This window comes from Pseudonaja textilis, chromosome 2 (genome assembly GCF_049901715.1).
Source record: "Pseudonaja textilis isolate UNSWEBS1 chromosome 2, rPseTex1.2, whole genome shotgun sequence".
NCBI lineage: Eukaryota > Metazoa > Chordata > Lepidosauria > Squamata > Elapidae > Pseudonaja > Pseudonaja textilis.
In genome coordinates this window covers 149080546-149104776 of record NC_141991.1, presented here as the reverse complement: position 1 = coordinate 149104776, position 24231 = coordinate 149080546, and the positions used below count along the sequence as shown (strand labels likewise).

General features: G+C 39.1%; 1 protein-coding gene across 4 annotated transcripts in view; it reads right to left on the bottom strand.

Annotated features, from left to right (window-relative positions):
* Window positions 1-24231, bottom strand: part of PDE4A (phosphodiesterase 4A) — a 511809-nt gene that overhangs the window by 13805 nt on the left and 473773 nt on the right. For all 4 annotated transcript variants that reach the window (XM_087925849.1, XM_026711304.2, XM_026711305.2 and 1 more), the window contains 2 exons: window positions 12318-12411; window positions 5598-5776 (listed from right to left, as the gene is read on the bottom strand). In XM_087925849.1, coding sequence (XP_087781975.1) covers window positions 5598-5776; window positions 12318-12411 — 273 coding nt within the window. The remainder of the gene's footprint in view (window positions 1-5597; window positions 5777-12317; window positions 12412-24231) is intronic.

The window sequence follows — 24231 nt, the reverse complement described above, 5'->3', positions numbered from 1 at the left end:
GGGAATGGCAGATGAAGAAATCAAAACTACTATATATTTTTTTTGCTATGCCACTAGAATCTGAAATGTCATTTCGGATTTGGAACCCAAAGGCCATTCTTCAAGCATAGGACCAAGAAAACCCAATGGGAAAGTCCGTAGCATTTAAGAATGTCATCTACTGTGAATACTCTGAGACCATTAAGTTCAGCCTAAATGTCTGGACATAAAACTAGGCAATGTTATTTATTTTCATTCATCTCGAATGCTGAGATAAAACAATAATAAATAATCCAGTTCCACCACAATTTTCTAAAATATTCCCTTGGCTCAAAAGCAAAACAAGAATCTTTTTTGAAGCAAACAAAAAAACTCCACCTAGATTACATAATACTGTCAGCTATCACAATTTCCCGATAACCTTTGATTATGTAGTAGTGCATTACCACTTAACAGCAAATACTTTCTAAAGAAATATTTATTCTTTATAATTGTAGCACACGTCTGTTCTGCGCCAGATGGACATTATTCAAAGAATTAACAATTCTGTCTTGCTTATTCCTGGATTACATTTGAGCAATCAGTTCTCAGCTTAATAAAATGAGATATGAGTGAACAATTGTTTCATCTCCTTTTTTGTGAAAGATGGAAAGCTAAATCTGCAGTTTAAAACATTTCAGATATATTCCAGAATACAAATAATGCATACATTCAAAAATATAGATTTTTTCTGAACAAGTCAAACCATTAAGCTAAAAATAAATTATAGCTTCATATTTTGGTTTGCTTAGAGAGTATCAATCAGTTTCTTGATTTGAAGAACATGAGAAACCAAAACAAACATTTCCTGGTTTAATTACTCATTTGTACAGAAAAAGGAACAAAGTAGTTTCATTCAAATTAAAATGCTTTTTCACATTTTTTTTCTCAATAATACAAGATTTGGTTATTTGGGTGTGGTCACTGGATATCAATATGATGTAGCCTACAAGAAATAAGGTATAATTTTGTAGTACAACAGAGTAAAATAAGAAAATGAAGACTAATACATCATGGAAATACAGAGAAAAGAACAAGATTAATTCAAAATTGTTGATTCAATTCATAAAATGCAATTTATTTGAATAAAACTGATTGCTATGTGGCAGTCTATCTTTATTTTTGTATTTAATATTGCAAAAATAATTGGTGTGAATCTAAATAGGTATTATCTAATTATATAACTAATTAGATATCAACAATATCTATAGGAATATGAAAATATAATTAGAGCATAGAATAATAGGGATGGAAGGACCTTGGAGGTCTTCCAGTCCAACTCGCTGCCCACGGCAGGAGATTCTACACCATTCCAAATTAGTTTACCTAAGACTAGAAGCTAGCAGCCTAATAACCCTATTGACTTGCCACTTGACAGTATTGATCAGTTTTTTAAAGAGGACATTTAGTAGAAATCGGTGAAATAATTTATAAAGACTCCAAATTTCTGGAAAGAAGTGCTTCTCTTGTTCATGCATAATATTTCTGGATTGCAAGTTTCAAGCCTATACTCTTTTGCTCACCCTGCACTTGGTTTAGAATTCTGATAATATTCGCAGTTTTGGATGTCACTAGCAGTTACAGCGAACTGACTGGGACTGAAAGAACAAAGACAAGAATGGAAGGGATTGTTACTTGTTTAATGAATTATGATTTATTAAGCCAAGTTATTTCTTTCTTTCTTTTTGAAAATTTTTTGGGGTTTTCACAAAAACAAAATACAAATAAAACATCTTTTTTGAAAATAGCATAGTCCCAGGTTATCACTTCTTCATACAGACACAAAACTCAGTTTCATGCTCATTTTTATATTCTATTCCATATCTTATTACCATTTTATATTTTCTACATAGTTTTTCCCCTCTTTTAATTTTCTCAACTTTGTTTTAATTATCTCATCTCATCTCAATTCAAATCAAATCATTATATTTATACTTTTGTCTGTCCTGTTTCAATTTCACATTATCTTTTCTTATTAAGCAAATTTTTCCCTGTAGTTACCAATTAGAGTATGACACCTTTATATCCTTTAATTTTATCCATTCAAACTCTTATTTAAGCTTCAATGTATACCTTTAAGATTATAGCATTCAATATAATACATAACTTCAAATCGAGTTCTGCTTGGTACATTCTTACAATAGAGACTATATTCTTCAAAAGAAAATATATATATATATGTAAATAAAACACACATTCCATTCCAATTCAATTCTATCATTAATATGCATTAAAATCTTAACATCTTTAACGTTTCTATTCAATTAAATATCATACTTCCTTGGGAACACTTATAAACTTTCCATAGTTAATTCTTTTTTTTCCATATTTCTCACTTAATTTTTATAAATCATTACTAATAATTAAAAATGTTCCCTTTTAATTCTCTCAATCATTTTAATTCATTTATTTATTAACAAACATCCCACTACATTACAGTAAACATTTTATCCATCATCATATTTTCTAAAATTATTTCTATTTGTAATATAACAATGCTATCTTTTGTACCTTTGCAGAATCCCTTTTGCAATTAAATTTTCACCCATTATCTCTAAACAAGCTTGTGGTTACAATCCTTATATCTTTTCTCTGTTTCTCCATTTCTTGTTTCTGTTTTTTACAACTTCTTTTCCTTGCCTTCTTCCCCCGCTTCTTCTCCCTCCCCCTTTTACCCCCTCGTCTCTACTTCTCTCATCTGTAATCCCCTCTTCTGTTGCTTTCTAATATTATACTTATCTTTCAAATTGTTCTTCTTTTTGCTTGTTTTTTCTAGTCTTAAACGTTTCACTCTCTTTCCCCCCTTTTCTTTTTTTTCCCCCACTTAAAATTATTTGATCATTAAAGATGGCTTCTTCTTTGTCCCAATCTTCTTGTTCTGCAAGCGTTTCTTGTTGCTTCTCATAGTTCCAGATAGTTCCAGATCTCCATTTCTAAGAATTGAAACACGAAGCCAAAAGAACTTCTCCCTTCTTGTGCATCTTCTTTCCATTTTTAAAGTTCCATTTTCAGTTCTTCTAAGAGTGATACCATTTTAAAAACTTTTAAACAACCACCCGGTTAATTTTAGACATCTAGATGCAAAAACCAAAAATCACCAAATAATCCAAATAATCCAAGGCTTCTTTCTACTTGCTTCTATTTTCCACTTTCTCTTCCTGGGGTTCTATTATTTTGTTATCAAGTTTCCATTAAAATGTATCTTTGAGGAATCTTGTTAAAATTGCACTATAAGTGCCTTTTAATTACAGTTCCATTCCTTAATTCCAGGCAGTTTCCTCCATTTTTCCAGATCCTGCCCTTTTATTCTTTTTTTTTCTCCTTTCCTGCTTTTAAAAACTTTTAAATGTCCAGAAATCTTTATTATCCCTTTGACTTTTATTTTCAGCTTAGATGCCTATTAATGTCAAAGTGGATTTTTTTTCAATTTCTTCCTTAAGTCTCTTAGCTGTCAGTATAAGGAAGAGAAGAAAAAAACGTAATCTGTTCCCTTCTCTCTCTCCTTCGCAGCTTCAAAATCTTCTTTGGGAACAATGTTGTTAAGTTTAAATTCCAGGGTACCTTATTTGTTGCTTTTGCTGTTTGACCAGGTCAGCCAAAACTTTCTCTTCTTATCTTCCTCCTGCACATTCTTTTCTGGTTGAGATCTTCTTTGTGGTGGCCATTTCTGACCACCGCTACAACTGCCTTCGGGAAAGGGAGTAATGGCCAGCTGGGGAGGAGAGATGCGGCTCTCCTCAACCCTGCAGGCAGTCTCCCCACTCTTCACCACCTCTACGGAGTGGCTTAGCCCCGAAACCAGCCGAAGCCTCGGAGAGACAAGGTTTCGGTGTGTCGCCGAAGAAGCTCAAACCGGAAGAAGCCAAGTTATTTCTGAACTGGTCTTTTACAATCATTTCAGGATAACAAGTGAGTATTATGCTGATGGATCCCAATCAAGCCCTGGGATTTATCAGGCACCACCTTACTAAAGTCAACTGTATCTGTCTGGCCCAAATATCTCAAGGAAGTCACCTGATAGTCCCTTGTCTGTGAGATTCATGGAAATTGGATGAAATGGCTGGCATTCTCTTGAAAGCTCCTCTGCTATGGGATATGCTTCCCAAAGGGGCTCTTTGATTGGAACTGCCCAGAGTAGGCTAGAAGATATGCAGCTATATAAATGTCCCAAAGGTGCTTTTTCAAGAGACAAATGGACTTTCTTGTTTTTATTTGAAGACATTTCACTTCTTATCCAAAAAGCTTCTTTGGCTCTGACTGGATGGTGGGGAATGGAAGGATTTCTTGCAGACAGCTGGTCATTTGCTTTCTTTTAGAGAGTATTTGAGGCTACTTGGAGGTTTATCTGTGTCCTCAGGGTTACCTGAGTCAGGCAAATGGGTGTTGAGCTTTCTTGGAATTTCTAAAAGGACTGTGTTGTAGACTTGAGATAGTTGATGAGTATTCCCCATCCCCATCTCTGTTGAGACAGGGCTGTCAGCTCTCACAAGAGAGAGAGGGTTATATCATCATCTATCTCCAGTTCATGGCTCAGTTCATGGAGCTCTCTTTCATGGCTAAGATAAGACTGAAACAAGGAATATAACCTCATACTGCTAGAACCAAAGCTGTATGCCAACAGTAGCTCCAGGTATGTTGTTGTGGAGCTGTGCTTTCTGCAGGATATTTTCTGCCCTGTGTCCCTTCACTCTTGAACGCAGGTGCAGGCTGTTAGGGTTGAGTCTGTGTTATCTGCATCTGAAACTGAAGTGCAACTGGTTCCTGTAGTAAAATGCAAATGACCAGCTGTCTGCAAGGAATATAAATCCCCACCATCCAGTCAAAACTAAAGATGCTTCTTGGAAGCTAAATCTCTTCAAAGAAAAACAAGAAAGTTCAGTTGCCTCTTGAAAAAATACCTTTGGGACAACCATGGCCTGGATGACTGAGAATCTCCATAGACATTCAACTATATAAATGTTTTAAATAAATAAATGGCACCTTCTTTAGCAAAAACTTAAACTGTTTACGTGTTATCAAACATCCACTTTATTGGCTACGAGCACTTAATTCTGTTTTTGTTTTTCTGCACGCAAGTGTTTGTATTATTTATTTTTCTGCAGTCATGGTTCTTTATTTTTGTTCCTTTGTTGTAAACTAGCTCAGGTAATTTGTTAGGACAGTCCACAAAATAAATAAATAAAAACAAATATCTTCTTGTGTTGGAGAAATATGCAAAAAGCTTCAGTCCAAATAGAATAGGAATAGACTAACTCAGTGATAGTTAAATCTTTTTGTCAAATGTGCTAAAATTATGAGGAAGTAACTCTGTAATACCAGTTAAATATCCTGTTTGAGGGGAAATGCTGCCTCAAAGACAAAAACAATCTGAGATGAAAATACTTTTGTATCCCATCAAAGGCAGAAGTTGCCTCTGGAAATCAACCTAAATAAAATGTATTAAGGATGACACTTTTCTCAGAGTCTAGAGACTGTTAAAAGTGTGAGCCACAATTTCCAAATCATCCTTTGCAAAAATGGGCACAGTCTTCCTTCACTCCCTTCCTTCCCTGCTTTTTTCCATCTTGCTAAATGCTCACCTTACTGAGCAGCTCTTCTTGGTCTGTTTTCACCCCAAAGCGGGGAATGCTGGAATTGGTCAGGCTGGAACTGTGCATGAGTTTCTTGACCCCACTGATCTGGCACATGGGTTGCTGCCGCTTCTTCTTCTCCCGGTCTTTCTGTGTTGGGGATGGGATCTCCACATCGTTCTGCTTGTCTGTGGATGAAAAGAGACTGCATCAGAGAGAGAAATGACAACAGCAAAAAAACTGGAAGAGCACTACCTCATCTGAGAAGTAGCATATGGACCAAGTATCAGGATTTGTGACACAGATATTTTATCTCCCATCCATCCATCGTCCAAATGACATTGCTTCCCTGATGGAATTTCATCACTGTCTCAACGATGCCAAGAATGAAAGCTCAAAATTTCTGGAGCAAAAGGAATTTTAACCTAATTCCTGGTAGCTTAAACTTCCCATAAGTAAATCAGGATACTGCAGGAATATTGGAAGTAGGGTTGGATACCATCCTAAAAACATTTTAATACTAATATGGAGTCCTGGGAGGTATAATTGTCCTACTTTGTCTTTTTAGATCCCTCCCACCCCCTTTGTTGCCCTCATACATTTCCCCCTCCCCCTTATTTTAAAAGTAGAATAGCCTGAGGATATGACTGTGCTTCAAGGCATATGCAGACTCCAGTTTTTTATAATTCAGGTATTTAGTTCTGCCTCATCATGAGCTCTGGCTGCTGTTCCAATTTTGCAGTACCCAAAAAAAGACAAGAAGACCATACCCATGTTTTTTGTGTGTCTTTTAACTACCTCCTGGACAATACCAATAAACTGGGCAGTTAAACAACTATTTTTATTTATCTTTAACTACTTTAATAAAATGGTTATTATTAGCAATAGCATAAAAGGAGAAGTGATATTTTTCAGTTCTTATGTTTTTTTTAACGTGTTCTCAACAATGCCACTTTTTCTTATATCAACATGCATTCCATCTTCTAGAAGACTTCTATTTATATACATGTAATTAAAGATGTAACCAAAATGTGCTCAGAATTGAAATGACACAGCACAACCCCCTATCTAATAAACAAACCAGTCAAACAATCCCTGACTGTAGTCTTTTACTTTTCCCAGACAAATGAATAGCTGCTATTACTCCTTCAGAGAAAGAAAAGGAGAAATATAATGCTGGACATTAGGCCAAAGTAGTGGTGAAAACAATCCTGCTCATTCTCCATCGCAACCCTGAAGATAGATGGCAAAATCATTTCTTTTTAAGTCTACTATCCATCCCGTGTAGATACTGAAGGTTTATGAAGATGGAAGGAAAACTGTTCAGTTTAGGTTTCTAGAATGGAAGCCTCAAAGTACAAAGTAGAGCAGTTTGGGGGAAGACTCACCCTCAGGAGTGGAAGGCCTTGTTCCCCCACCTTCTTCTAGGACTGTCTCCAAGGGCAAGAAGTCACGTGTGGGTGGCACCCACTGGGAGTATGGAGCAGGGGGAGGAGATAGCCTGCCAAGGGGGAGGTGGCGCACACTAGGGGAGCCTAGGGGAGGCAGAAAATGGGGAGGGCGCAGTGTGACAGGGAACTGGGAGGGAGTCGCATCATGACATGGCAGAGATATGCCCCAATGGTACCTGCGGGAGAAGCAGCGGCAGGGGGGCCTCATGGCAGAGTGGAAGGGGCGGGCAACAGGCCCCGGGAGGAAGCAGGGCATAAGCTGTGGTACCATTCTAGAGTGCTGGGTTCTGAGTTACTAGGAAGAAGGATTGTGACAACAGAGAATATTCAAGTCAACTGCCATGAAGCCGAACTCTTTCAAATTCTGCCCCCAACAGAGTCCCTAATATTCCCATCCTGCCCCAAGTTCACCTGAAAAGGCTTTGGATAACTGTGGAGCCAGAGTTCTACCATGTTTGGTAAATACAGGGGGACGTCCTTTGCATAGACTAAGATGGTGGTCAGACTCTGGAAGGTGACTTATAGGAAGAACTAGCTTTCCTATGGCAACAACACAGCTCAAGTACATCTGCAATCTCACCTGTTTCACAAATGATCAAGCAGATTCAAGGGTTTGCCTGGGAGCTTGAGAATCTGGAAGAATAGGCTGCCTCAGTAATGTGGAATTCTATCATCTCAGGACACCTCATGAGTCTGAGGCAAATGAGCATCTGTGCATGTGTACCTTTATGGCTGAGGCAAATTTGGAATAAAAAGTTGGGAATAAATTTAGGAGTTCTGACTCCTTTCCTTTCTTCACCTCAACCAACAAGCTCTCCTTCTAGCTCTCAGCCACAAACAACCAGTCACTCTGGCCATTTCCTACCAATCACTCGGTTCTGCTTTGGTATCACAGCCAGGAATGAAATCCAAGTACTCAGGCAGTTCCCAGGCTGGCCTACTAAACACAATTTCTTCTGCCAACAAAGGAACAGTTCCAAAGCCCCATTGCAAGGGACCAAGCAAGTTAAACTGGTATGGGTCCTCCCCATCTGCTCATTATCTGAAAACTCCTCTCTCCACAACAATTCTGTATTGGGAAGATCTCTCATGGGGCGAGGGGTATGCGTGTGCGTGTGCGTGTGTGAAGTCAACCAGCTAAGCTCAGTAATGGGATTTCACTATCTCTTTTTCACCTCTTTTGCACCGTTGTGGCCTGGCACTGCCTCATCACATGACATTAGCAGACCATGCCACAGCTGCTCAGGAGGAGGAGGGAGGGTGAATTCTGGCCCCTGCTCAACCGATACTTGGCCTCCGTTTTCAGCCCATGTTCCAGCTCTCACACAAGGCCTCCATTGAAATGGCAGTTTGCATCAACATTTGCTTAGGGCTGGGTATTTGTATCCGCTGACGTCAATGGGCGGCCTGCTTTCTGGAGAATGCAGTGGACAGGAAGAACCCAGGAGTTTGTTTCAGATGACTGAAGTTCTTAGCTATTCTGCCTGATTCAGGAAGTCTGCAGCTCTTAGGGGAGACATACATGACAAGGCCTCTGATTCTGCAAATACTAATGTAATCATATATGGTTTAGCACACAAATGAGGTACTTATTTCATTTTTAGGTAAACAAAATGTTTACACACATTTACAGAGACTGGAAGAGAACAACCTGTTTAGATTTGTGCATACTATGATCTGTGTATAAGAAGATAAAACTGCCTGACAAGCTAATTCTATTCCTTGTTAGGTTTACTTGCAGAATAAATCATGTAAAGATTTGCTCTCAAGTAAATATGTTCAAGAATGAAGCTACAGGCAGCATCCTTATGCTCATTTATATGACAGTAAGTCCCACTAATCTGAATGGAGCTTACTTCGGAGAAAACCTCTTCCAGATTTCTTGTTTGTCTCTGAATGGAAAAATCATGGCATGATTTAACTGTGAAATCCAGGAACCTGAATTCCTGGACATAATTATGTACCAAATAAGAGTTGGAAACTGAACATTTCAGAGGCCACAAAGAAACTACCATCACTTTCTGATTCTAACTTTTACATTATGCCTACACCCTTTCTCCAGAATTCACGGTCAGTTTCAGCCACACCCTCAATTTTCTACTAATGATAATATGATTGTCACAAGAGTGCTTGGGAGGGAGCACCGTATAAGAGTTAAGTGCCCAAACACCTGTGTATTTCTGCTATCTTATCAAACATTTACTTAGCAGTTTGTTAGGAGAGCAGGTTGAAAGGGGAGGGAGAAACCTGTGAGCACAATCCTTCTTCTTGCCTAATACCCCTTAGTTGGCATTCTATGACAGCAAATGAACCTGAGCTGAGCAGCAGAATTTGAATTTAATTCCTCCTGGAAAATGGAGGAAAATCTCTGTGTTCATCAGTATATGAAGAGGCTGTGGAAGAGCTCTGACTGTTTGGGCTTCATCACATAAATATGCTTGGTGCTATCTATCCCTTACCAACAATGCTTTAACAGTGGAAGAAAGACTCTACTGTAGTAACAATTTGCAGTTAGTCTCTGCTCGGTTTTTCCCTCAGTGGGCTTTCTTTTTTTTAAATGACTTCAGCCAATCAGATTTGGCTGTAAGATGACGTCAGTAAGGGCAAACAAAGCCAACTCTTGGCCCTCGGTTTAAGCTGGTGAAGGGAGGAGTGGGAATCTCCTGTTGCCAAGGCAACCGTGCTGCCTCAGCACTTGGGATGCTCCTCGTCTACAGCACTTCACATACTGCGGAAAGCGTCATAGAAGCACACCTGCCTGTAGATGTTCTCTGTTCTCATGATATTTCTTTCGATGGGACGTGCATTGGAACACGCAACCTCGGGCACATTTGCATAGGATGAGTCACGAGGAAACAAACTGCACTGGGGCTAGAGACCATCACTTATTCCTCCCACGGTGAATATTTTTGTCCTTGTCCAAACTGTTCCTCGCAACCTCTGAGATGGAGGACTTTTGGGATATGCACAAAGAAACAGTGTATGCAACCAAACTCCTATTTTGGCTTAACTCTAAGGAAATAATATAATAACAGCCCAGAATGAAAGGCAGATGGTTTTCAGAGAACCATTCATTGTTAGATGTAGAAGAACATATAAGATGTTTATACACTGCTCAAAAAAATAAAGGGAACACAAAAATAAGACACCCTAGATCTGAACGAATGAAATATTCTTATTAAATACTTTGTTCATTACATAGTTGAATGTGCTGACAACAAAATCACACAAAAATTATCAATGGAAATCAAATTTAGCAACCCATGGCGGTCTGGATTTGGAGTTACACTCAAAATTAAAGTGGAAAAAAACTGGCTGATCCAACTTTGATGTAATGTCCTTAAAACAAGTCAAAATGAGGCTCAGTAGTGTGTGCGGCCTCCACGTGCTTGTATGACCTCCCTACAATGCCTGGGCATACTCCTGATGAGGTGGCGGATGGTCTCCTGAGGGATCTCCTCCCACACCTGGACTAAAGCATCCCCCAACTCCTGGACAGTCTGTGGTGCAACGTGGCATTGGTCGATGGAGCGAGACATGATGTCCCAAATGTGCTCAATTGGATTCAGGTCTGGGGAACAGGTGGGCCAGTCCATAGCATCAATGCCTTCGTCTTGCAGGAACTGCTGACACACTCCAGCCACATGAAGTCTAGCATTGTCTTGCATTAGGAGGAACCCAGGGCCAACCGCACCAGCATATGGTCTCACAAGAGGGCTGAGGATCTCATCTTGGTACCTAATGGCAGTCAGGCTACCTCTGGCGAGCACATGGAGGGCTGTGCGGCCCCCTAAAGAAATGCCACCCCACACCATTACTGACCCACTGCCAAACTGGTCATGCTGGAGGATGTTGCAGGCAGCAGAACATTCTCCACGGCGTCTCCAGACCCTGTCACAACTGTCACATGTGCTCAGTGTGAACCTGCTTTCATCTGTGAAGAGCACAGGGCGCCAGTGGCAAATTTGCCAATCTTGGTGTTCTCTGGCAAATGCCAAACGTCCTGCACGGTGTTGGGCTGTAAGCACAACCCCCACCTGTGGACGTCAGGCCCTCATACCACCCTCATGGAGTCTGTTTCTGACCGTTTGAGCAGCCACAGGCACATTTGTGGCCCGCTGGAGGTCATTTTGCAGGGCTCTGGTAGTGCTCCTTCTGTCCCTCCTTGCACAAAGGCAGAGGTAGCGGTCCTGATGCTGGGTTGTTGCCCTCCTACGGCCTCCTCCACATCTCCTGATGTACTGGCCTGTCTCCTGGTAGCGCCTCTATGCTCTGGACACTACGCTGACAGACACAGCATTGATGTGCCATCTTGGATGAGCTGCACTACCTGAGCCACTTCTGTGGGTTGTATACTCTCTCTCATGCTACCACTGGAGTGAAAGCACCGCCAGCATTCAAAAGTGACCAAACCATCATCCAGAAAGCATAGGGACTGAGAAGTGGTCTGTGGTCACCACCTGCAGAACCACTCCTTTATTGGGGATGTCTTGCTAACTGCCTATGCTTTCTACCTGTTGTCTGTTCCATTTGCACAACAGCATGTGAAATTGATTGTCAGTGTTGCTATCTAAGTGGATAGTTTGATTTCACAGAAGTGTGATTGACTTGGAGTTACATTGTATTGTTTAAGTGTTCCCTTTATTTTTTTGAGCAATGTAGTAGTTAGGCTGCAAACACTCTGACATAAGATTTAGTAATTAAGTTTTTCTTATTATACTCAAGGTAAATTATCAATGTTAAAGAACTATAGGCATTGCCATCAGTGTTTATAACTATAGAGTATAATTACATTCCTGCTTTTGAAGGGTGGACTTCCTTTAATAAAAACTGGACTACAATTTTTAAACTGCAGTGGATTAAAAAAAAAATTGTGTTTATCCAACAAAAAGTTGAATCTTCATAAAACCATTACCAGAACTTTTACTCAAAATATAGGTTTATGTTACTATAAAACCAGGTATCGATGCGATTTCTTATTTAAAATATTTATTGATATGATTTTTTTTCTTGGGGTACAGTGTATGAAACTGTGAGAGTCAAACTATTATCACTTTGAGCAATGAAAAGAAAGGTTAATGCCGATTACATTCTTTATATCTTGTTCTGAGTTACTTGTGAGCCCTAAAAAAATGTTTTCTTTTTAGCAAACTGCCTGATTGTATTTGATTGAAAATAATGTAGAATAGATACTGATACTACTATTGCATACTATTTTTTTGAAAGAATGTACATGGATTATAGGTGCAGTAAGGTTGTGGCACTTCCATACACTCACCTAAAAAGGTGTTGGAAATGTACTCAGACACCTGGTTTCCAGAACGGCTCATTTCAGAGAGGTGGGATAATTCACGGTTCAGCATTCTTTTGAACTATTAGAGACAGACAAAAAGAGAATGAAATAATTAATATATATATTTTCTGTCCATGCCCTGGTAAGAATGGAAGTGCATGACTGTATACGTCTTCTTGAATAAGCAATCATGTACAAGAACAATCTCACGAATGAGGATAAATTGACACTTAGCTTCAATGCACATGGGCATGGAGACAGACTTAAGGGAAGAAGAATCGCTACAAGCTGGTATTGGTGAGTCAAAGTATATTAATAAAACATACATGCTATACTTTGAATCTGTGAGAGTTCAGTGCACGCTGGAACACTCTGTAACCTGGGAATTCTACTAACATGCAAGGGTTCCTAAACAGAACGCTACCTTAAAAAGTTTTTTTAATAGTATGAAGTTCTTAAATTATTTCTATTATAATTTTGGGATACTAAATTTATGCCTGCATGTCTTATACATTCAGAATCAGATTTTTCTGCATCGAGAATTGCCATGTATGCCTGTAGTTGCAAACTGCCTCAGATGTAAAATTATTTCTCTAGGCATATAATTCTTTATTTATCCAATCATGAGAATGCTCACATTTTTATGAATGTATCTATTCTCCATATCTGTGAATATAGATATGAGCTGTCTTCTGATGATTGATGCAATTCTCAACTTATCCAAAGATGAATTTTCCCAACTTCATGCCTAACAAATAAGCATTCTACAACTCCCATTGTGACTCAAGGCAGAGAACAATAATCTCAAATGATTCAGGACAGAGTAATATCAAAACAATAATAACACCAAAAACAATAACAAAATATAATAAAGTACACCTGAGGCAATGCAGTAATTGAGACAATCCATCCAGATGCCCTCCCAAAGCCTCCTAACTCAATATCTAGTGAAAAACCAGGTCTTCGAGATCTTACAAAAGACAGATATACATGGTTGGGGACATCCAAATTTTGGAGGAAATAGCACTCCATAGGGTATATGCAATGACAAAGAAGGCCCTCCTGTCAGATTTCCTTCAGATGGACAGAGATAATTGGCTATCAACAATCCCACAATATTTATTTTATTTCTATCCCACCTTTATTAGTTTTACAAATAACTCAAGGCGACAAACGTATCTAACACACTTTCCTCTTATTTTCCTCACAATAGCAACCCTGTGTGGTAAGTCGGGCTGAGAGAGAGTGATTGACCCAAGGTCACCCAGCCAGCTTTCATGCTAAAGGCAGGACCAAATAAGTAGGCCTTATGCTATGAAAGGCATTGAAGTTAATAACCAGAATCTTCAATTGCACCTGGAAACTCACTAGTATAGTATAGTGTAATACAGTACAATATACAGTATTATGTATCATATAGTATAGTATCGCACCACACAGTTCACAGAGAAGTGCTACATGGCTGTACTAAGGTCTATTCATCACTAAACTTACTGCTGCATTCCTGACCAGCTGTAGATTCCAAGTGGTTTTCACGGGGAACCCCGTGTAGAGCACTTTGTATCATCCAGATATGAGATAATCCAGATTTGAATGACTGGGAGTAGGGATTCCTGACCAAGGAATGGATACAACTGCCACTCAGTAGACCACAGACCCATGGTTGCATCTGCTTTTCAAGGAGGAGTCATGAATGTAGGATGCCTGGTGTGTAGATATGACTGGTGTAATAGAACTAAAGGTGGAAAATCTCTGGTGTATTTTGAGGTCTCCTAGTAATTTATGACTTTGGTTAATATCCTAATCAGGATTTTGGATATGTTGCTATACAATAGATTTTCATAACCCATCATCTTTATATACAACACATATGGCTAAACTGACTTGGTAATGCAATTGGTTAATCTCAAATATTTGAAGGCAACGTATCAGGAGAACTGTGTATTATTATAAACAACTAGGAAAAACATGTAATGTCCCTAAAATACACTATTTATTTTCCAATTTGATCTTAAATACATATCCCCAAACATGTCTTTATTATTTTTTAAATCTTGAGATTTATCCAAGTGAAATGATACCATAGATACTTAAAAGAAGTTGAACATATTTATATCTCAGTGTTAAACAGGTTTCCACAAGTGTCAATTTCACTACAAACTCATTCCCATTAAACCCAATCTTATTATGAATGTAACTACATTATTTACCTAAGAGCACTTCACCCCTACTATATGCAGCACATACAATCTTGAGGCTCAAACATCATCTTGGTTGCCAGGATGCAGGGGACCAATAAAAAGCAGCAACGAGAACAGAAAACACAAAATATTTCCTACCCTCTTGTGGTCCTCTTGATTTTTGCAACCTATCCCTAAATTAGACAAAGAGGAGCTGAATTTGCAGTAGCTCTTGACAAATTAAAGGACAAAAACATTTCTGTCTATATGCAAGCACCATCAATGTCTGATCAAGAGGGTATGGTAAGAAACCAGCCAGACCAGCAGAGGTAACCTTTCACATGTATCGATCAGAATGTTCCAAAAGGTATTCAGCCAGGAGTGGGATTCAAATTCCTTAACAACCAGTTCTGTGGGTGTGGCCTAATTTGTGGGTGTGGCCTGATGGTCATGGGCTTGGCTTGCTGACTGGGCATGGCTTGGTGGTCACATGACTGGCTGGGTATGGCTTGTATTTAAATATTGTAAATATTTATGTAAATATTGATTTTTTTTATAAAAAAGAGCAACTTTTATCCAAAATCAGGCAAAACAGGCAGGCAGATTGAGTTGCTCATAGAATCTCAGATTCATTCACAGATCTACCTTTCTGCAATCTGCTGCCTGAGTCTGCACTGAAAAATAGAAGCTTCAGTCCTAAGGAAGATTCAACTCTGCTCTCAGGCCACTTCTCCCCCCATCATCCCCTGAATACCATCCCTGACTGGGCCTCAGGGAAGCCTCCTGGGTGAAGGCAAAGCAGTACAACAGCGATTTAGATTAACTAGAAAGCAAGAAATCCAACAATTTCCTGCTTTCTAGCTAATTTAAATCCCTGCACAGCTGATAGTCAGAACAGCTGATTGTCAGGGGAAAAAGGAAAAATAGCAACTTACCAAAAAATCAGGCAAAGCCACAACGCAGGCAAGTTGGATGGCATGCATGCCAGGTACGGAATGACTGGGTGGGGAGGGATGGGGCCAGCCAGTGGAGCAATTTTCCAGTTCTCTGAACTGCGCAGAATCATAACAACTGGTTCTATAGAACCAGCCCGTACCGGTAGAATCCCACCCCTGTATTCAGTTCCTCTTCTGAATTCCCCAATCAATGCTTTTAAGACTCAGTGATTTATAAATGCAATTATTGAATTGAGAAATAACTTTCAATGAATAAGACAGGATTTGCTTTCCTTTCTTTGCATATTATGAAGTAACTATTGTAACTGCAAGCTACCTGTTTTTCATTCTGTGTGAAATAATATCTGACTTCTTCCTACAGAGAGAGGTGAAGGCAAACAGCTCAAAAGGCTGTTTCATCCTCATTACTCCAATAACTCACTAGGACAAGGCTTATTGTGAATTAATATTATTGAGATAAACATTTGATAAAAGTTAAGAGTGGGAGAAGCTAGTAGCAAAAAGTTGGATTTCTTAAAATGTCTTTTTCAACTTTTTATTAATCTTCAACATATTCTACCTGTGGAATTTCTGCTCATTCGTTAATATTAAGTAATTTTTGCTCCAACCTGACCAAAAGCTGTAAGTGGCTTACAAGCTTCTGCTGCTCTCAAAACTAGCCTTTGTTCATAACTCTATTATGCATAGCTTCCAGCTAGTTCTTTCCTTCCACACTTTCTCACTGTGTCATTTCTCTGATTCTTTCACATGAAACAGAATTTAGAAAAACTTGGGCTGGATCTAGCTTAGAATAGAATAGAATAGAATAGAATAGAATAGAATAGAATACTTTATTGGCCAAGTGTGATTGGACACACAAAGAATTTGTCTTGGTGTAAATACTCTCAGTATACCTAAAGAAAAGGTACATTCGTTAAGAATCAAGAATCATAACGTGTACAACACTTTGATTGTCATAGGGTACAATCAACAATCAAATCATACTAGGAAACAGTCAAGTGGGAGGGGATGGGTGATAAGGAGTGGTGAGAAGATGAACAGTAATAGTAGTGTACACTTTGTAAATAGTTGAACAGTACTCCTCCTCCTCTTCCTCCTCCTCCTCCTCCTCCTTACTGATACAACATTTTGCTTCTCTCTGTGGTTTTTGCAAGAAATTGCCATCATTCTCCATCTTTTGAGGGTACTTTCTGTCTGAATCCTTGAGTTTGCCAAGCCCATATCCTCTCCTGTGTTTTCTCTTTTTCCTGCCAAAAGGTAGGCAAAATGAGGGCAAAAAATGTTGGCTCAACTAAATTCTAACATTCTGGCAGTGTCTGGATGCAGTTCAACTAAATCATGGGTTTCTTGGCCCAATTTTCTGGGTTCACATGATATAATTACAGATTACAGATTAACAGATTTGGGAGGGACCTTGCAGGTCATTTAGTCCAGCCCCCCTCCTGAAGCAGGGGACCCTACACCATTTCTAACAAATGGCAGTCCAGTCTCTTCTTGAAAGTCTCAAGTGATGAAGTTCCCACAACTTCTGAGGGCAAGCTGTTCCACTGGTTGCTGTTCTCATTGTCAGAAAATTTCTCCTTATTTCCAGATTAAATCTCTCCTTGTTCAGTTTCCCTCCATTATTCCTTGGCTGGCCTACAGGTGCATTGGAAAACATAGTAATACAATAAGCAGACCACAAAGATGCACTATGGATACTCTGTAATGATATTTCTTATGAAGAACCATGACCCAAAAGTGCTGAATTATTCCATCTCATCCCATTCTCTCCTGGAAAAAACTGTGATTTGTTTTTTAGTACTCTTCTCCACAGCTTTTCTTATAGAAATCTAGCTGCAAACTTAAAACAGAAGACCATTCCCAGGTCAGAGCTAACCTGGAGTCTAAACAGCTGAGGATTTTTGATGTGAGAACCTCCTAAAGAAGTCAGAGAAGAAGGAGGAATGTGAACTTGCTTGTTGTGGGTGGAAATAATAATAATCAACACTGAGCAGTTTTGGAGTTGAGTACAGTGACAGATCTTCACCCTCACCAATGTGAGTTCTAAGTGTGAAATATCCAAAGATTTGTGTGTATATTTGTTTTTGGGAAACAATATCTAGTAACTCTGCATCAGAACAATTTTTTACCCAATGTTATTCAGGAGTTTGGCATTATTTGGCTCTAAGCAAAACAAATTCTGCTTTCCAAAGTTGTATCAAAAGATAAAGTATATGGGATAAATGATCAAATTTGCTTTTACAATTTGGTGCTTGATATTATTTTCTTTTTAAAAACCCTTTTGCCCTTGAGAAAACTTCCAGATGCTGTTCCCTGGCAGAAGAGCTGAGGTGAGTCATCAACTAGGCTTGTTAACTGAAACATGCCTCTCTCCATCACAGCAGTCAACCTCAGGAAGAATGAAAAGGAAAAGTTACCTTCTAAGACATGGGGAGGCTTTCAGTAACATTCCAATTGCCCTTGATTAAGGGCAAGATGGCTTGATGGAGAATCCTAATTCAAAATCCAGGTGCTTTTCATTCCAGGGCAACCAATTTCTTCCCCTGCCAGGACTCTCCATGGAACAATTCTGCTCAGTTTTCCAATTTAAATTTGTTCTGTCTGTCCTTAAACAGCATTTGGGGGATCAAAATGTTACCCTGAGCTTCACCAGGAAAAACATAATGGCATTCCACAAAGATGAACTGACACATGAATGATGAACACTTTTACTTATTTGTGGGATAAGAAAATATTTTTATAAAGAAAATAAACTGGCACAGAAAAACAAAACAAAACTGCACTTGAAACAGGTCTACCCGGGTCTTAAAGAACAGACATACTGTTTGAATGAATCTGATTCTACGGGGGCGTTGAGACAGACTGGTCTTTTGAACATTATTAGTATGATGATGCAGTTTGCCTGGCTAGCTTTCTGGAGACCACAGAAGAAAGAACGAGGGAGAAAGGCCTCTGTCTTTAATGTACCATTCCCTGATCAGAATCTAGCCCTCTCTGACCTTATACACTTTGGATGTGCTGGGCTACTCTAACCATCATCCTGAAACAACAAGCCCATTGTCTGCGGATGACAGGAATTATAACAGAAACAGAGTGCCCCAGGTTTGGTAAAACAGAACTAGAATAATGAAATGTCATATATCTAGAGCAGAGGAGTCCAACCCATGGTGTGCTTAGATCTGGCCCACAGGGGTCCCCCTGGAAACACCAAAGTTCCATGGTGTCTCTCCTTGGCAGTGGGTTGCAGGAAACCATTACAGCCGAAAATGGAGCTCGAGAGCTCATTTTCGCTGGCAGAGTGCTCGGGCTACAGGTGCCTCCGACATGAGTGATGTCAAGCTGGCGACCTTCCCCCACCCCCCGAGTTCAAACACAATCCTGATGCTACCCTCAATGAAATTGAGTTTGACACCCCTGATCTAGAGTATATAGGAACGTATTTTCAGATTAAGGGAATCTGGCTAACAACAATCCATGAAACCTAGAAAAGAGTTAGAGGAAATAACTTCATAAAAATCTTGCTTTTCATCAGGCAAACAAAAGATTCATCAATGAAGAAGTCTTTACTTAGGAGACCTTTTTTAACCAATCGTTTGACTTCATGCATACATATTTAAGTCTTTCAGATAAGAGAAATTGCTACATCAACAGTTACTCCATCTGTGGTTTGCCATTTCCAATTCCTTTCTATTATTTGCTATCCATTCCTCTGAAAGCAAAGAGAAGACTTTTGTATTGCAAAGATTTTTCCTCGTCTGTGATAGGAATGTGGAGGGCTTCAAATCTAAAGCCAAAAATATGCTAGGGAGCAAGGATGAGCAGGCACACATGGGAAACATTATTTATGACATTTATCTCTTCTAATTGTTCTGCAATTTAATACAATTCCATGCTTTAGATCAGGAAGAGAAGCTATGAGAAAGGGACTTGATCTAACCATTCAGGCAGATCAAAGGCTACATTAGGAATTGAATTATAAAACATCTGTACAGCTTTCTTACTCTTCCCATATCAAACACAGTTAATACAATTAAGCTGATTATGCTTCAAGTTCTTATGGACATCCTTTTTTGTTGAAGTGTCAATGTTAAAGACAGCATTTTTTAATTGTATTAGTCTTTTTTTAATCTACTGCCAGTATGCAAAAGTATAATACCAAGGTTACATTTCAGCCTCTGCCATCTCTATGTCAAGAAGTGTTTTATGTATTGTTATTAAATCCAGGAAAAGTATAAACTGTGAATAATGGCAAATGTGTAATAATTAAAGTGAGAAAAGATTTCCAAGTGATAATCAATGCAGTTTAAAATAATTGTGTGATTCTGGCTTTCTTCACATTCTTCTTGTAACATATAATTGTTCGGTATATTGAAATTAAACTTTACATCACCATTAACTAACATTGGAAGTGGGTGTCAGGCAATCCCACCTCCACCTCCTGTCCCTGTTCCCTCTCTCCACATGTTTAACAATAACTTGATTGGGCTTTCTATTTTTACTCTATTAAAGACATTGATTTGTTCGGTTTTTAATCTTTTACTACTGGAAGCTGCCCAAAATTGTTTGCTACAAGATGGGAAGCAAATAAATTCAATAAATAAATAATATTCCAATGCTACGATACTATCTTGGAGGTGGTGGGAAATGTTCAGTTCACGGGTCAGATTTCCTCAGGAACAATATGTCGCAGTGAGCTCACCCAAAGGAGGACTGAGCCACCTAATCAACTCAGCAGGATGCCCAAGGTTCCATTGGATTCCAGATAGCTTTTGAAATTAGACTGTCACATATTTACCACATATTGCTCTCTCGTGACTCAACTGTCATTTGATGAGGGGGCAAAGGAGAATTCAGTGCAGCAAGGACCATACCCAATCTCAGATGATTTTGATTCGCCAGGGTGAGAGCTCGATTTATGCAAAATCAGAACAAGATTGTCTAATTCTGACACAAATTGCCACTTTTTTTGTGGGATATGTAGAACACCTTTCAAAACCAAGTTTCCCAGGTCGAGGTGGCTTACAATTTCATTGTTTATATTTATTTGTTGGTTTTTGTGTGAAAATTAGCAAATAAATACGAACTATTAAATTATACACAAAATGCAACAATTAAATTATGCAACATACAAAAGAAGCAGCATGTATATTTAAAATTAATACAAAAATGGCTTTTAAATGCCACCCCTCCCATTTGTTGTAGTATCAGAGAGTCTCCCAAAAAAGGAGAAGTGTGATGAATTTTTCCGGGCTAGGCTCCCTGTCCATTCTAGTGCCAATCTCAAAGATTTAGATCTCTGTTGGGCACTCAAGACAGACCAAGATTCTGCTAGTGTAACCATCCAGCTAAGAAGGCATCTGATGTGGGGTTAAGAATTCCCAGAAAGAGGGTCCCAAGGAATTTCAATATTGCTGTGGGGCTACCCCATTCCATGGCAGCCATGACATGTGGCAGGTTACACCATTGATCTACATTTTTTTCTACTGGGAAGGGGAAGGATGATCTGAAGCTGAGAAGTTTTAAATATATTCCCTTGTCATGGTCAGACCATTTCCTGTTGTGGTTTAGACTTATAACAACTATTATCCTCTGAGGAGTGTGGGAACTGTTAGCATGGTCTGCCCCCAGAATTCCAAAACATATTCCACACGGATGCTTTCTTGATGGTGGGTGCTCTTGTTGAAGTTCAGTCACCTTGTGGAATCTGGGCAGGCGATATAATTGTTCCTAACCGAATATGACTAAAAACTATTATCAAGAAGACTTATGACTGTAAGAAGCAGCAAAGTTTCTTCTTCCTGGTTGTGGCTTTTCCCTACTGCTCAGCAAGTGGCTCAAGGCCTTCTGAAATCTTGGCCTGGTGGTGGTGTGCAGTCACAGAGAAGTCTCAGCCATTCACTCTGTGGGCTAGGCAGTCAGAGGATAAAATTGATAATATCTGTCGCTGATTTGTGTTAAAACCGGGCACATACCCTGACTACCAGTCTTTGGTGATTTCAAAAAGCACTCCAAAATAAGAGTTCTGGTTTCCTGATCTTCTGAAGCAATTACCACAGATGCCTGTGTTGTACATTTATTTAAATGGCACGATTTTAAGTATTGTGTAATCCCCAAGAGAAAAAAAATAAAGTAACACCTACTCAGAAAATTGCAGGAAAAGAGAAGAGTTGTAGTGGTTCTCTGTTTTTATGAAAGGGTAATGGGAGGACATTACAGGAAGCGTTTACTGTTTTATTGAATGCATAGTTTGACTGATTACAAAGTAAATAAATTCTAGTATTTCCTAATGCTTTCAAATATGAAACAAAGCTGTTGGAATTCTTTCTTCTAGCAAATAAACAGAATTGCATGTACAAAGAAAATGCGAATGCTATCAGAATTCCTATTAAGCCTTTTCCATGATATGCTATTTTTCAATGTGTAGAAATGGTTTTGTACGGTCCATTCCATTATATATACCCCATTAAATACCTTTAGCCTATTATCAGGTTTGTGTTCAGGAAAGAGTGACTGCAACAGATATCATGGGAATTGTGTGAGTGGATTTCCATTACAACGTATCTTTTTGTGCTCAAGTTGGAATTAACATTGGGCAATAGGAAAACTTATTCTAGGGTCACATTAAGTTCTCTTGCTCCAATTTCTATTTTCCTGGAGTCAGCACCTGCTTGAGACTTGTTACTACCACCAGTGACTAGTTCATGACTTATATCATCTCAGCTGGGGTCCAATTCCACACTGTGCCTACAAGTTCAATCTCTTTTCATCCTTGATTTTTTAAATTTCAGCTACCACCACCACCACCCCACAAGTTAGCTACCTCTTCTCCCATGTTTGCTTTCCATAGTCCGCTTCCTCAAAAGATGAATGAAGTGAAACTGTAATGGGGGGAGACAGCAGCCAGGAAAGAGGGAATATAATCGAAGTGGCAACCTCATCACCTCCGGCAGCCAATCAGCTGTGCCTCATAGCTATCTCCATAGCAACAAGAATCTCCTTAGCAACTGTCTCAATCTTCAAAGCAAAGGATAGGGTCTGGGAAACCCTCCACGAGAGGACCATGTCTCTTGAATATAACACATTGCATCTAGAGACTGACAATGCCAAATGTAGTCACAATCTGGACCTAAGATAAGTGTGCATGTTCTTCTTTTGCCTTCACTATAATTAGCTATTTCTATTAGGCTGGATCAACTCAGGTGCTCTCCTATGTCCATCACCTGCCTGTTTCATATTTTTCAGTGCAGAGCATTATAAGGCAAGAAGACTGAATGACCTCACTTTTTCCTTCCTCCTCCTCATTTTTATCATCCCCCTTTCTAAGCACAAAGCACCTTGGTACAGCTCAGTCTAAAGCAGGCAGATGGAGCTGGTATGCACGCACACACACACACACACACACACACACACACACACAAACACAGACACTGTATAAGCTTTTTCTTCGGTTTCCTAAGGAAGCTAAAGATTATGGTTTAAAACTTCCCACTCAACAGAAGCAAATATTTCTAGCTAACTGGTCAGATAGTTGTTCCAAGTTGTCCAGATTAGTCTCCTTTGAATATTTTGACCAAATAATTGATCAAGAATAGTACATTTCCAAGTTGCTGTCAATGGCTACCCTGGCTGGGAATTCTGAGACTTGTAGTTTCAAGATAACAGAGAAACTTCTGCTCTTGAGAATGGAGCTATCTAGGTATACATAACAGAATATAGTGTTCTGAATGGTCCATTCATAAATAACAACTTGGCTTATGCAAACCATTTAAACTCACAGAACTACGGGAAAAAAACCTGAAGCAACCAATGCCAACCTGGCTTCAATCTCGGCAGAAAAAGAAGGGTCTTTTCCCATGTAAGATTAAGAGTATCTTGGTGACATTTTGGCGAGGTCCCACTCGCCATCCTCAGGCTGGTGCTTTCGGCTTTCGTGCCAGTGCAAGCCGAAGCTGAAAGCACCAGCCTGAGGATGGCGAGTGGGACCTTGCTGAAACGTCGCCAAGATACTCTTAATCTTACACAGGAAAAGACCCGAACACACCTAGACCTACATACCTATACATGTGAAAATCTACGAAAACATATATAGATAGAGAGAGAGAGAGAGAGAGAGAGAGAGGGAGGGAGGGAGGGAGGGAGAGAGAGGGAGAGAGGGAGAGAGAGAGAGAGAGAGAGAGAGAAAGTGAAATGTGTGTGAGAAGCATTCACAAAAGAAAAGAAGAGAGAAGAAAAGGAGAGAGGAAAAGGTCACAAAATAACTGGGAGAGTCAACTGAAATTAGTAAAGCCATGTAGCATTTGATCCAAAGATCTCTAGAAGTAAGTTTGTGATAGAAGGACCAAGAGAAAATACATATTTTACTGCATAAATATAAATAAAATGAGTAGGAAAAACACAATAGTGTTTTTTAAAGTTTCTTTTTTATGTCAATGAAGTTTGCAGAGATAAAACATTGTTGCAGTATTTACTCCATTAAGGACCATTACTCCATAATTGTCTGAGAAAGTAACCCTTGCACTGAGTTAGGAGTTACTACGCAAATCCTGGAATTTAATGGAGAAATCTTACAAATAATAAGCCACATATTTTAAAATCCATGGAAATCTTTGTGGGCAAATTGGGACGAAAAGCAAATGTAAAATTCAGGGTGTTTTTTTTTTAAAGAAAAGAGGACAACAAATGGAATCACAGCTCTGTAAACGTCAATGCTGAATGGAAAAACAGTATGTTCAGAAACATTTAGGAAAAAAACAGTCTTAA